The 13,182-nt window shown below is 38.3% G+C and overlaps 1 protein-coding gene across 11 annotated transcripts in view; it reads right to left on the reverse strand.

Annotated features, from left to right (window-relative positions):
- LOC127409939 (MAP/microtubule affinity-regulating kinase 3) overlaps positions 1-13,182 on the reverse strand; it is an 87,255-nt gene that overhangs the window by 28,936 nt on the left and 45,137 nt on the right. For all 11 annotated transcript variants that reach the window (XR_007892065.1, XR_007892066.1, XM_051644934.1 and 8 more), the window contains 3 exons: positions 6,500-6,565; positions 6,286-6,356; positions 2,322-2,378 (listed from right to left, as the gene is read on the reverse strand). Coding sequence is in view for 9 of the 11 variants with exons in the window: in XM_051644934.1 (XP_051500894.1) it covers positions 2,322-2,378; positions 6,286-6,356; positions 6,500-6,565 (194 nt within the window). In the remaining 2 variants the exon portion in view is untranslated. The remainder of the gene's footprint in view (positions 1-2,321; positions 2,379-6,285; positions 6,357-6,499; positions 6,566-13,182) is intronic.

Genomic DNA, 13,182 nt, shown 5'->3' on the forward strand with positions numbered 1-13,182 from the left:
GAAAAGCACATACACTAAACTATACCCATTTATACACACCAATGTAAAATATTGACGGTGCCACACATTTGCGGATATGCGGGGGAATCCCGGAATTTTACGGGAAACCCCACTATTGCAGCACAGTTCTGCTGCAGGTTGCAATGCAAAGTTAAAGGAAACAAAAACAGCAACAACTCTAGAATATCTGTAAATAAAGCTGAGCAAATGGAGAATAACATCTTCCTCGGATGCTATGTTTGTTATTTACACAAGCGTCGCAGGGAATTACGTTTCTGTAGAGAAAGCTGCTTACTGCCCTAGCTGCATGTATATGGGAGTAAAGAGTACACCACTTATAAAGTGCATGTAAATGGGAACGCTACTTTCTTGCAATATTCCGCTTTCTCGCATATAAGCTGCTTTCTGGTGTCCATGTAAACGTAGTCATTTAATAACCATAAAATGTCCAAATGCTTTGTCTCATTTTTGAATACTATACTGTATATTTTTTGTGAAATGTTTTGCTTGAAAGGTGGGATTGTGCCATCTTTCTTTAAAATAAATGGCATTTGTTTTGATGTTTTTAAAGGAATAGTTCACCCAAAAATATACATTCCCTCATCATTTACTCACCCTTATGCCATCCTGGATGTGTATTACTTTCTTTCTTCAGCAGAACACAAATGAAGATTTTTAGCTCTGTAGGTCCTTATAATGCAAGTGAATGGGTGCCAACATTTTGAAGCTCCAAAAATCACATAATTCAGCATAAAAGTAATCCATATGACTCCAGTGGTTAAATCAATGTCTTCAGAAGCAATTTGATAGGTGTGGGTGAGAAACAGGTCAATATTTTAGTCAATTTTTACTGTTAATTCTCACTACTCAGTCAATTTCCACTTTAACTTTCACATTCTTTATCTTGTGTTTTTGGTGATTCACATTCTTCATGCATACACCCCCTACTGGGCAGGGAGAATAATTTCTACCAAACATGGCCTTAAATATTGATCTGTTTCTCACCCACACCTATTATATCACTTCTGAAGATATGTATTTAACCACTGGAGTCTTATGGATTACTTTTATGCTGCCTTTATGAGCTTTTTAGAGCATCAACATTTTGGCACCCATTCACTTGCATTGTATGGACCAACCGAGCTGTTTGGGGAGAAGGGCCTTGGTAAGAGAGGTGACCAAGAACCAGATGGTCACTCTGGTTGAGCTCCAGAGATCATGTGTGGAGAAGGGAGAAACTTGTAGAAGGACAACCATCACTGCAACACTCCACCGATCTGGGCTTTATGGCAAAGTGGCCAGATGGAAGCCTCTCCTCAGTGCAAGACACATAATAAAGCACCTAAAGGACCCTCAGACTGTGAGAAATAATTCTCTGGTCTGATGAAACGAAGATTGAACTGTTTGGCCTCAATTCTAAGCCTCAGGCATCGCTCATCACCTGCGCGATACCATCCTAACGGTGTAGCATGGTGGTGGTAACATCATGCTGTGGGGGTGTTTTTCAGCGGCAGGGACTGGGGGACTGGTCAGGATTGAAGGAAAGCTGAACACAGCATAATACAGGAGATATCCTTAATGAAAACCTGGTCCAGAGCGCTCAGGACCTCAGACTGGGCTGAAGGTTCACCTTCCAACAGGACAATGACCCTAAACACACAGCCAAGATGACATAAGTGTGGCTTAGGGACAACTCTGTGAATGTCCTTGAGTGGCCCAGCCAGAGCCCGGACTTGAACCCAATCGAACATCTCTGGAGAGACCTGCAAATGGCTGTCCACAGACAGTCCCCATCCAACCGGCAGAACTTGAGAGGATCTGCAGAGATGAATGGCAGGAAATCCCAAATCCAGGTGTGCAAACTTGTTGCATCATACCCAAAAAGACTTGAGGATGTAATCGCTGCCAAAGGTGCTTCAACTAAGTACTGAGTTAAGGGCCTGAATACTTAAGTCAATGTGATATTTCAGTTTTTTCTTTTTAACAAATTTTCTTTTAAATAAAGTTATTAAAAATCTGGTTTTTGCTTTTTCATTATGGGGTATGGAGCGTAGATTGATGTGAAAAAAAAAAGTATTTAGCATAAGGCTGCAACATAACAAAATATGAAAAAAAATGAAGGGGTCTGAATACTTTCTGAATGCATTGTATGTGTACAGCAGTTTCAAATCAAGGGAGGATATATTTGAGGGTGCTGAGATTTTAACCAATAATTTCAGACTATGTTCGCAAGGGATTAAAGAAATGACAGGAACATAACCATTAGATAACCATATGCACATAAGTAAAGGATTGAAAATGACATTCGAGGCAAAACTTACCTTAAGATCTCTGTGGACAATGTGTTTTTGATGACAATACTGAACAGCTGATACAATCTGGAGAAAAGAGAGGAGACAATATGATAATTAGTCACTGGATTGCATGACAGACTGGGTTTGGGTGTGATTTAAAAGCCAATGCAGCACATTAACTGGCAGCATCGCTTTTTCCAAGAATGCCATTGATTGGACAAGGGTGCTAAATGAGGGGAAAGAGAAAGACACACTGGAACTGGCTGTTCAGCATGGCTTAGGCTCAAAGTTGGCAGGGTCATTTTGAGATTGAGGGATCTTTCGTCTCATTCAATGTATGAATTTCATTGCATTAGAAAGAAATATCCAACCAAGTGGCATCTGCAAGCAAATGATGCAAGAGCTCAAAACTAACTTCACTTTTCAGAGACATTTTTGCAGTTACTTTTTTAAATAAATGACACTTTGAACCATTTCTAATTGTGACTGAAGTGTCAAAATAGATTTTGGGGCCACTGCAGTTTCACTTATATGTACGCAAGTCCATTTTTTCATTGCCTTTTTGCAGTGGTGCCATTTACACAAAGAGCAAGGGTTTATAGTCCCAAAAGTTATATATTTCAATTACATTTCGTCATCATTTTGGTATGCATACAAGATTCTTTGCACTGTTTAATATTCATACAACTGTACATCATTTGACGTGTCCCAGACATCAGATGTGGGGACAGATTTTCATTTCTATCTCCGGCTGGTGGAAGAATCTGGTTGTTTTTCTGTTCTGCTAAAAATCTCAGCAGTGCTTCATGCCTGACCCAGATAAACTGTCACCACAGCAGCACAGCGCTCAGATGGGAGGGAGGGAGTCAGAGGGAGACCCAGTCTCTATGACTACAGATGTCTGCATCAGCTGCGGGTTAACCCGCCGTACTGGCCCGTTAGTTTAATCGGCCTCAGTGGGAAGAGGGGAGGTTAAAAGGGGTCTTTGGGTAATTACATGGAGAAAATGATGCTATCAGTGTATAACTGTCTAGTTAGAGCACTCTAACTTCACTTGAACACATTCTACGGATCAGGCGTGCTGCAATGGACACCTGGACACTTTTTGTTGACTGCACAGCTTGATTGGACATGGAGCTAAAGCCCTCACTAATTCCTTTTGGCGACACAGAGACTTTAGCTATGTGCACATTATGCAAGGAATTTCCGGATTACTTAATTTGCCAATATGTGCTATACACAACAGAGCATACTGCATGCGTCAATGAAATGCAATGAAGAAGGTACTGGATGGAAATAAAGCTCTTTTTTAATTTTTTTTTTATAAAATCCTAATTTGATCTGACTGCCAATGGTTAGGTCATTTTTATTCTAAACTGAATCAGGATGATACCTGAACTCATATACAATCTGATGAGGTCATGTGACAAATGGAGCATACTACTGTTTGAAACGTTTATCATGATATGCATTCCAATCGACTGATAGTATCCTGCGTAATTGACTTCACACGGTATTCAGCCATCTTGAGTGAGATTCCAATCCGAATGGAGCGCATAAATAGGAAGGTACTGGGAATAAGGGTACATTGTTACATCACTTCACAGGAAGTAAAGAGGGAAATTTACCCACTTGTCATTGTGACCAGCAGAGTTCTACACTAAGTACTACACAAAGTTTCAAGAAAACATTGAGAAAATATATCTATAACTATATTAAAATGTAACATAAACCTACATAAATTACTGGTCTTCACTATATGATTATAATACATTAATACTTCTTATAGCTACTAAAGTTTTCCAACCAAGAGCAGAGAGTGGTTTTCTCATATTGTTAATGTTAATATTATTGTCATATTAGATACAGACAGGTCTATTGACCTGTTGTAGTGACGTCACTTTTCCCCACAGTCGCCATATTTGTGACCATCAGCAGGAGAAAACAATGGCGGTGAATAGAAAAACACTCGTAAAACGATCTCAAGAAAAATATCAAAAAAATGCTTTTGATGCAAAGTTCCAGGAAATGTGTATACAGGTCTGAAGTCAGCACAAATATTGCCAAATTTGACTTTCGCAGACATTTAAATATATTTTATCCATGATTCATCTCCGTACGCTGGCGAGTCTGATGTGTGACCGGCGAATACACACGCCTACCGGTACATCACCATAAACATCTCGTATTCAGAAGTTACAAATGATTGTGTTGTTTTTTGCTCTGATTTGGTCAAAATATTACAAAATGTCTGTGATGATCCTGTCTATATGAATGTAAGAGCTCCTTTTACCTCATGAAGACTACACAGAAAAGAACAGAGGCATATTCGTGTTTTACATCGTAGTCTGGTGGTGTGAATTAAGTCTGTGCTTCATGATCTTATGGTGTATTGTGTTGTTTATCGACTGACATTATACACATTAAATATATACTAAACAGTCACATTATAGTGCTTTTTATTTATTACAATGTGTTACAATTATGACATACCTTTTTTATACAGTCTGGATGTTATGAATAGCATCATCCTATGTGCATTTCCAGGTTAATTGTATCCAAATCGATGATGTTATAAATATAATTGACACGTGTACAGATAACTGACAAATGAGCAAAGACCCACAAGTGTTTTATCCATACTCTGCCCCTTCATCAATGTTTGTCTTTGGTGAAATGAAGTCTTGTCTTTTGAAAGATAAAACTACTGACAGAAACAACATTTTTGCTGGCTTTCGCCACATCCCACAGCACAGCACAATGAAGGTATTTTAAATTTTGGTCACAAACATGGCGGGGCGGTCATACAGTGACGTCAAATGAAACAGGTCAATTAGGCTGCATTCACACTTCAAGTTCGATATTTTGATACAATTCCGCTTTAAGTTTATAAGACATAACTGACTGTGCTCACATTAATACCTCACAAAAATAGATATTCTGACCAGCTTTTGAAGTGTATTTACTGTTTAGGTGCATTACCAACTTGCACATAAAGCATGCACACATAAGCCGCCAGTCAGTCACTCAAATAGTGCGCAGGCACAGAAATAAGGAAATAAAAAGGATTTGGGATTTCCTGCCATTCTTCTCTGTAGATCCTCTCAAGTTCTGTCAGGTTGGATGGGGACTGTCTGTGGACAGCCATTTGCAGGTCTCTCCAGAGATGTTCGATTGGGTTCAAGTCCAGGCTCTGGCTGAGCCACTCAAGGACATTCACAGAGTTGTCCCTAAGCCACTCGTGTCATTTTCCTTTAAGGCTTTTGACGAGATCAACCAGTGGTTGCCTTGTGATTGACCAATCATTCACGATCATCGTAATGTGCTCTCCTGGCATAGAGTAAAAGATCTTGTGATATTAAGACTTGACATTGGGCTCGTTCAAATGAAGTTCTCAATTAATTGGAAAATAATTTTATTTTTACCTAACCCTACCCTGTTGCACATGACCTCTTTAAGTTGTGTGTCTAATTTGGTGTACAAGTGTCTTAACTTTTAGCAGTCAGTTCAAATAATGAGTCAAGAAAGAGATGCTGCACATATGGTAAATGTAGTAGGTTACCCTGGTATCGAACTTCATACAGAAAACATGCATACTGTGAACAGTAAACATCCTGCAACAGTATGAGCAGTATGGTAGCACAGCTATTCCGAACACACCAAATTTCGGAGATAAGACATAAAGCTCTCTAAAACGCACTGTTACTATGATGTCAACAGGGAACTTTGACGAAAACTTGTGGCTTAAAACGGATTTAGTTTATGACCCCAAAGCAAAAGTCACATATATGGGCCACATTCACCCCACTGGGAAACCCTGTACCCAGCTGCCTATTCACTCCAACTACTGCCAATCAAACCAGCGTTAACCAATAGCAACTCACTGCTTGGCATTGCCATGGCAACCGGGAGCAATGTGAATAGGTCGGGCGGCTCGGGTGAGAGCGTGAGGGCGGGGCAGGCCTGTATCGAGTGCACTGCAGTACTGTACCTGTCTAAATTTAGCTCTGGCCTCCTTCTCTTTCATTCGTCCATGTGCTACGAGGTAGTCAAACACCTCCCCTGTGGAGAGAGGAAGAGCAAATCGTAAAGCGAATAAATTGTATGCTTTATTATGAATTAATTACAGGTCTCATTTGCACAAGATTACATAATGCAAAATGCAGCTCAAACAGAGCATGCCACATTAACTCCATCAAACTCACCACCACTGGCGTACTCCATCACCAGATAAAGTGTCTTCTCTGTCTCTATAACCTCAAAGAGCTTTACTGTAGAATGACAAAGAAAGAAAAAGAGATATATAGTATATTAATGTCATTAATCATTATCCTTCGAACTTCAAATCACCATTCATCCTTATATCACATTGGAGAAAGTACTTATGGTTAGTCATTTTGCCCACTTTCATTTATATGGACAGTAGGGCTGGGTGAGCAAAACATTTAAGGCTGTCGATTTAACACGTTAATTTTGTGCGATTAATTACATTAAAATAATTTAAATTCTTTTAACTTGACACAGCATACTAAAAACTCAGCGTTTACACTCCAAAATCGTCTGTCTGATGCACATGTACTTAAACCGACAATTAAAAATAGCGCAAGAGTGCATCCTGTGAGAACAGGACGGATTGACTCAATTGCAAAATGGATTACTGTCGACTGAAGGCTTGTTCAATAATGTGGGAACAAAAAATATACTGACTTCTAAATAGGGCTACAACTAACGATTATTTTGATAATCGACTAATCTAACGATTATTCGACTATTCGGGCGATTATTGCAACGATAAATCATTAGCTCTTAACCGACTATTCAGCTTGTGTCTCGACTTAAAAGGTTGTATTAAACGTGCTAACTAACAATAAAGAGGACAAAATCATCTTTTAAAAATTCCTCTAAATGACATTCACTGAATTAAATGAAAAAAAAAAAAAAAAAACTTAAGTTTAATAAATTCAATGCAAAAAATACTATTAAGTGTTTTTGTCTTGTTTTCCATTTAAAAATATCAAAAAATCCTTAAAACCAGATACATTTGCCTGAGAAGCAACATATAAGATATTTAGAATTGCTTTCAGAGAATGTATCTTTAATATAAGTATATTTTGTATATAAGTGTATTTTTTCACTTGATTTCTCTTTTCTGCCAGTGCAGTGAAGACAAAATTTACTTATATTTAAGATACTGTATATTCTCTGAAAGCAAGTCTAAATATCTTATATGTTGCTTCTCAGGAAAATGTATCTTGTTATAAGGATTTTTAGATATTTTAAAATATTTAATATTATATTCAACATTCTCATATAGCACACTTTTTTCTGCAGTAAAGCTCCTAAAGTAAATGTACATTGTTTTAGATATTTATATTGGACAACAAGCCAAAACAACAACCAATCAAAAACGCATCCATCTTTAACTCACAAAAAACAAATTTTCTCTCCTTAATACAGAGCTGCGTATCGCCGATTTCTTCATGACAAGATACACACCTTAACAAATATATTATGATTCAGTATGTCGCGAGCCATCACGTTTTCATCTAGCTGCATCAAGCACGTGTGCGAGGGACACGCGTCCCTGTGCCAGAGTGTACATCAGCCAGGTGCAGTTTCAATCTCTCCCCCTTAGATCGGGTCACTTCACGCGACTCATAGAAGAGGCATGACAGCACAGAAAAATGCCAGTTTCGGAGTTTGTCCTTATTTACATGACCTGCTTACATATTATTTGAACTTTAATAAAGGATGCATTAAAGATATAATGCCGGGGTATTACCTTTAAAGATGCTCTGACATGCAAGTTTTGCTTGAGCTTCGGCTCAGCTTTATTTCACAACGAGAGTATTTACTTATTTTGTATTTTTGTGTAATTTCCTCATACTTTGTGATCTACATCACCTTAAGCTGTTTGAAAAGTTTGGACTGTGAGCTGTTTTCTTCCTCTCATGCAGTCGAGCTGAAGTGCTCCTCTCTCACATCATCAGTAGAGTTTTATATGATCTCATGTTGTGTTAAATGAGATCACATTTTTTATTGTCAACATTGTCGATAACGTTGATTAATCGTTTCAGCCCTACTTTTAAAGCCATGGAAGTGATTGTCTTATCAATGCTGTACTCGTCTGCCACAATAATGCAATATATTTCAATCTGAAATCTGAATTATTATTTGTATTATACATATTTATCATTGTTTGAATTATTATGTATTATTTATCCTGAATTATTTTTTGGGGGGGCCTTTCTCAGCAAATATTTATATAAGAGATTATATCAATATGTCATGTAATTAATTTGATTAAAAAATGTAATCAATAATTTTTGGCTGAGATCTCGCACTGATGACGGGAGAGTCGAACCACTCCATAAAGTCTTCTCCAGCACATCCCAAAGACTTTCAGTGGGGTTAAAGTCAGGACTCTGTGGTGGCCAATTCATGTGTGAAAATGATTCCTCATGCTCCCTGAACCACTCTTTCACAATTTGAGCCCGATGAATCTTGGGATTGTCATCCTGGAATATGCCCGTGCCGTCAGGGATGAAAAAAATCCATTGATGGGATAACCTGGTCATTCAGTACATTCAGGTTGTCAGCTGACTTCATTTTATTGCCACATAACGTTGCTGAGCCTAGACCTGACCAACTGAAGCAATCCCAGATCATAACACTGCCTCCAGAGGCTTGTACAGTGGGCACTATGCATGACAGGTGCATCACTTAATGCGCTTCCCTTCATACCCTGACATGCCCATCGCTTTGGAATGGGGTAAATCTGGACTCATTTTACTTTTCTTCATTGCTCCACAGTCCAATCTTTATGCTCCCTAGCAAATTGAAGTTGTTTTTTCTGATTAGCCTCACTGACAAGTGGCTTTCTTGTGGCCACACAGCTGTTTAGTCCCAATCCTGTAAGTTCTCGTCGCACAGTGCATGTGGAAATGCTCTTACTTTCACTATTAAACATAGTCATGAGTTCTACTGTCGATTTTTTATGATGTGACTTAAAGCGTTTTAGTGATCTCCGATCACAGTCATTCAAGATTTCTTTCTGACCACATTTCTTCCATGAAACTGACGGTTCACCAGTATCCTTCCAGGTTTTAATATTGTGTTGGACAGTTCTTAACCCAATTCCAGTGATTTCAGCAATCTCCTTAGTTGTTTTCTTTGCTTGATGCAGGTCAATAATTTGTCCCTTCTGAAACACAGTAACATCTTTTTCATAACCACAAGATACGTCTTCTGATATGGTTGATAAAGAAATAAGAAGCTACACACTGCATGCTGCATCACTGCAACATATTAACCACTGCAATAATGATCCAATCATAGGCTCTTAAGTATCTGCTTATTTAAATCCAAATGCCGACTTTTATTTTTATTTTTTTTGCCAGGCAGTGTAGATTAACCATAAATTTTAATTGACTCACCAACTCTAATACTAATTTTGAAGTACCTTGGAGTACCATGGTACTTGAATATGGTCATAATTAAGCACCCTGCTAATAATTAAAGTGCCATGGTATTACAATCACTATGGTACTACCATCATACTTTTTTGAAAGGGCATTTAATCCCAGGTTGCTCATAAAGATAAGATTTAAAACGGAATTGCAAAAATAATCACTGTTTTAAATCAGAGTCTCCCTCCATTGTACAGATAGTCCGACCACAAACTCACGCTATTAGTCGAGTCAGTGTTGCTGTGTTGGGCTGATTAGTCACTCAAATTGAAAAAAACTTAACACATTAGTTAAACCTATATGAGGTTTAATTTAAACACCATTTCACCACTTCCCTGTTGACCTACAACTGCACAGACATGCGCCACATCTATATACTAAACATTATTATAAATAAACGCTGTTTGAAGTGTGAGTGACGGGCCAGGTTTCAGTAACACTACCCAATGACACACAACATCGATCATCTAAAAACCTAAATAATAGCATCTAAAGTTATAGTAAAATCTGATTTTAGAAATACCTACAGAAAAATAAATCCTTATTCGCCATTTATTTTTGGTCCCGTGGTCTTTATTAACGAATTCTCACGAGTAGTTATATAAAGCAACAAATACGTTTAGACCATCAGTTTTGTAACATACATGGGTAAGGATACCTTAACTCTGCGTTTGGAAGCATAAGTAGAGATTGTAGTTTGCAGTCCTTCAGAGAAACGCGTGCTTGTGCTGCTCTAACAAAAATTTTATTTTTGAGTGTTAAGTATTAAACTATCCCTTTAATACTTTAATTGTATAACAGGCTGTCAAATGAAAACATTTTTCCTGGAAAACTCTAGTTTATTTGATCTGTCAGGGTAATATACTTCTGTCACCACCTTAACACTGTCCTATTTTGATACACTCTTGTTTGACAAAACCAGATCCACAGATCAACAACACCCACATCCTCTCCTGGCAATCCATTCCGCCTTTTTCCCTCATTTGCGAGAAAAGGACAAAAAGTAGGTCATCTCTAGGGCAGTGATAGCGTGAGACCAGACATCATTCTCACACACAGGGTTCAAAATAAAAGCAAAAATCCAGGAGAAGCCATGCATTATGGTGATTTTACCTGTAGTAAGGGCAACAGCAATATGATAAAAGACACCAATGTTCAATTGAGGAAACTTGTTGGCATCTCAAATCCTTGTGTCATTAAGTTCACTTAACGTGTTGTTCATAAAGAATTAACTTAACTATTGAAGCTAACTAGATGCAAGTAGACTTAAGTCAGATTTGCTATTTAAATGTTTTTTCAACTTAATTTTAATTGAATGGACTAAAATTTAGGTCATGCATTAACACAGCTTAAATAATGAAGGATAAAAGTTTTTCTAGGTCAATTATTAAATAAACTTATTTCTCCACATAAATATATGTCTGTACTTCAGTTGCACATGCACAAGGAGAACTGAGATAGGATTAACAGGGACCAACTTGACCAATGGGGACATAGATTCTCCAAATGGTGACATCACACGAAACAACTATTTGCAACAAAACAACATAAATAATACTACAAATGAGCTAAAACCTCTATGAATTCTTAATGACAACTATTTAAATGCCCCCATATGCAGGGGCGCATTAACGCACAGGCTTACACTGGCTGAAACCCAGGATCCCAGAACTCCAAGGGGGACCAGCTTGTGGTGTCTGTTACCCCAGTTTCCCCCGTCCATGTTTGCGGAAGGAGCGCGTCTATGGCTTTCAGCGGGAGACGGAGTTGTTGACATGGAGACGGTGCGCAACCATGAAAGGCGTTTGTGTAGTGCATGTTCAACATACAGCAGTTCCAGCGCTGTGAGTTGAGCCCAAAACGTCTTCGTCAGAAACATTTAAAGCAATGTTTAATTAATACTATTCGATTTTTCCAGTTATGACAACATTGTAATGACAAATGCTTTGTTTATGGTGGAGAGAAATGCTGTTCCAGTATGGATGAGACACGTAAACAGCAAAATCAACACGTTTTACAAATTCCATGTATGGGTCACCACATAAAGTTCTGGAGGGAAAAAAAAGAATAAACCCTAGGCATTATAGATAAACTCTGCTAGAGTCACGGCAGATGTTTTCTTTAGTTGAATGTTTGTCTTTGGCACCTGAAGTTTGTAATTTGAATTTCAAAGCTGAAGCTTGTAAATGTTTAAACTTTTACTCGCTTTTGGCGCTTGGCAAGTGTTAATTTTGGATTCGTGGGTTTAGACAGTCCAAGGAGAAAGTACATCTTCCAGGTCCAAACATGTGCCGGCACAGTCCAAAGCAGATAATTGCAGAGGGGAACGCACATGGAAGTGAAAGTAAGCCTTGTCATGATGACCCTTGTGTTTCTCAACCCACAGGGTTCCAGATTCCTTGAGAGATGTTCTGTATCCAGTGAAATAATGATTGCAGAGGACAGACAATCCACTAAAGGGCAAGTACAGTTCTCAGAGGTCATTTGAGGAGGCCGACGGAGGTCAAATCTGAATGAAGGTGAACGATTAGGAAGTGTGTGGGCCATTGCTGAGAGCTAGCAATTACCATCCCACACATTCACTGTTAACACGTTACCTTCGCAAGGATGAGTCAAACACTTTAACTCATTCATTCATGTGTGAAATGTGCACACACGTACCATTGAAACAAAAACATACAACTCTCACACACACACACACACACACACACAGAACAGACATACTGGACAGGGTGAAAATAATAGCGTTTCTGATTCAAGTCTGATTTTAGCAAATTTTGTTCAGAATGTTCGTTTCAATTATTTACTTATTCATTGCAGGAGTAATCACTCAAAAGTGCTCTCAAAAGTCCCTGTGGAAAATGTTTTTATTATAAATACAGTACTGTGCAAAAGTTTTAGGCACTTAAGATGTTTCACAAAAGCATTTGTCTTAAGATGGTTATTTATATCTTCAGCTTTAGTGTGTCAATCGGAAAAATACATTTGAGACTCCCAAACATTACTTTTGCAAATAGAAAAGATTAGAATAGAAGAACAGGGAGCCCTGCAAGAGATGGCACTGCCTCCACAAAGCCCCCCACTGAACATCGTGTCAGTCTGAGATTATATAAACAGACAGAAGCAATTGAGACTAAATATCATCCTATCTGCCAACAACCAAGAAAAACTGTGTCCAGGTGTACCTAGGAGAATTGGTGCTGTTTTAAAGGCAAAGGTGGCCACACCAAATATTGATCCGAATGTCATTACGTAAACATTCAGCACACAAATTAAAATCACGTTATGTCGTAGTGAGATTATTTTACAGCAAAAGCTGCAATTTAATTATATAAATACTGTATATAGTTTGCATGAGCATGCGCTGCAAATGTGAGCACTTGTGAATGTATTGAGACAGTGTTGTGCGACGGCAGCTG

Source organism: Myxocyprinus asiaticus, chromosome 19, assembly GCF_019703515.2.
Source record: "Myxocyprinus asiaticus isolate MX2 ecotype Aquarium Trade chromosome 19, UBuf_Myxa_2, whole genome shotgun sequence".
NCBI classification, from domain to species: Eukaryota; Metazoa; Chordata; class Actinopteri; order Cypriniformes; family Catostomidae; genus Myxocyprinus; species Myxocyprinus asiaticus.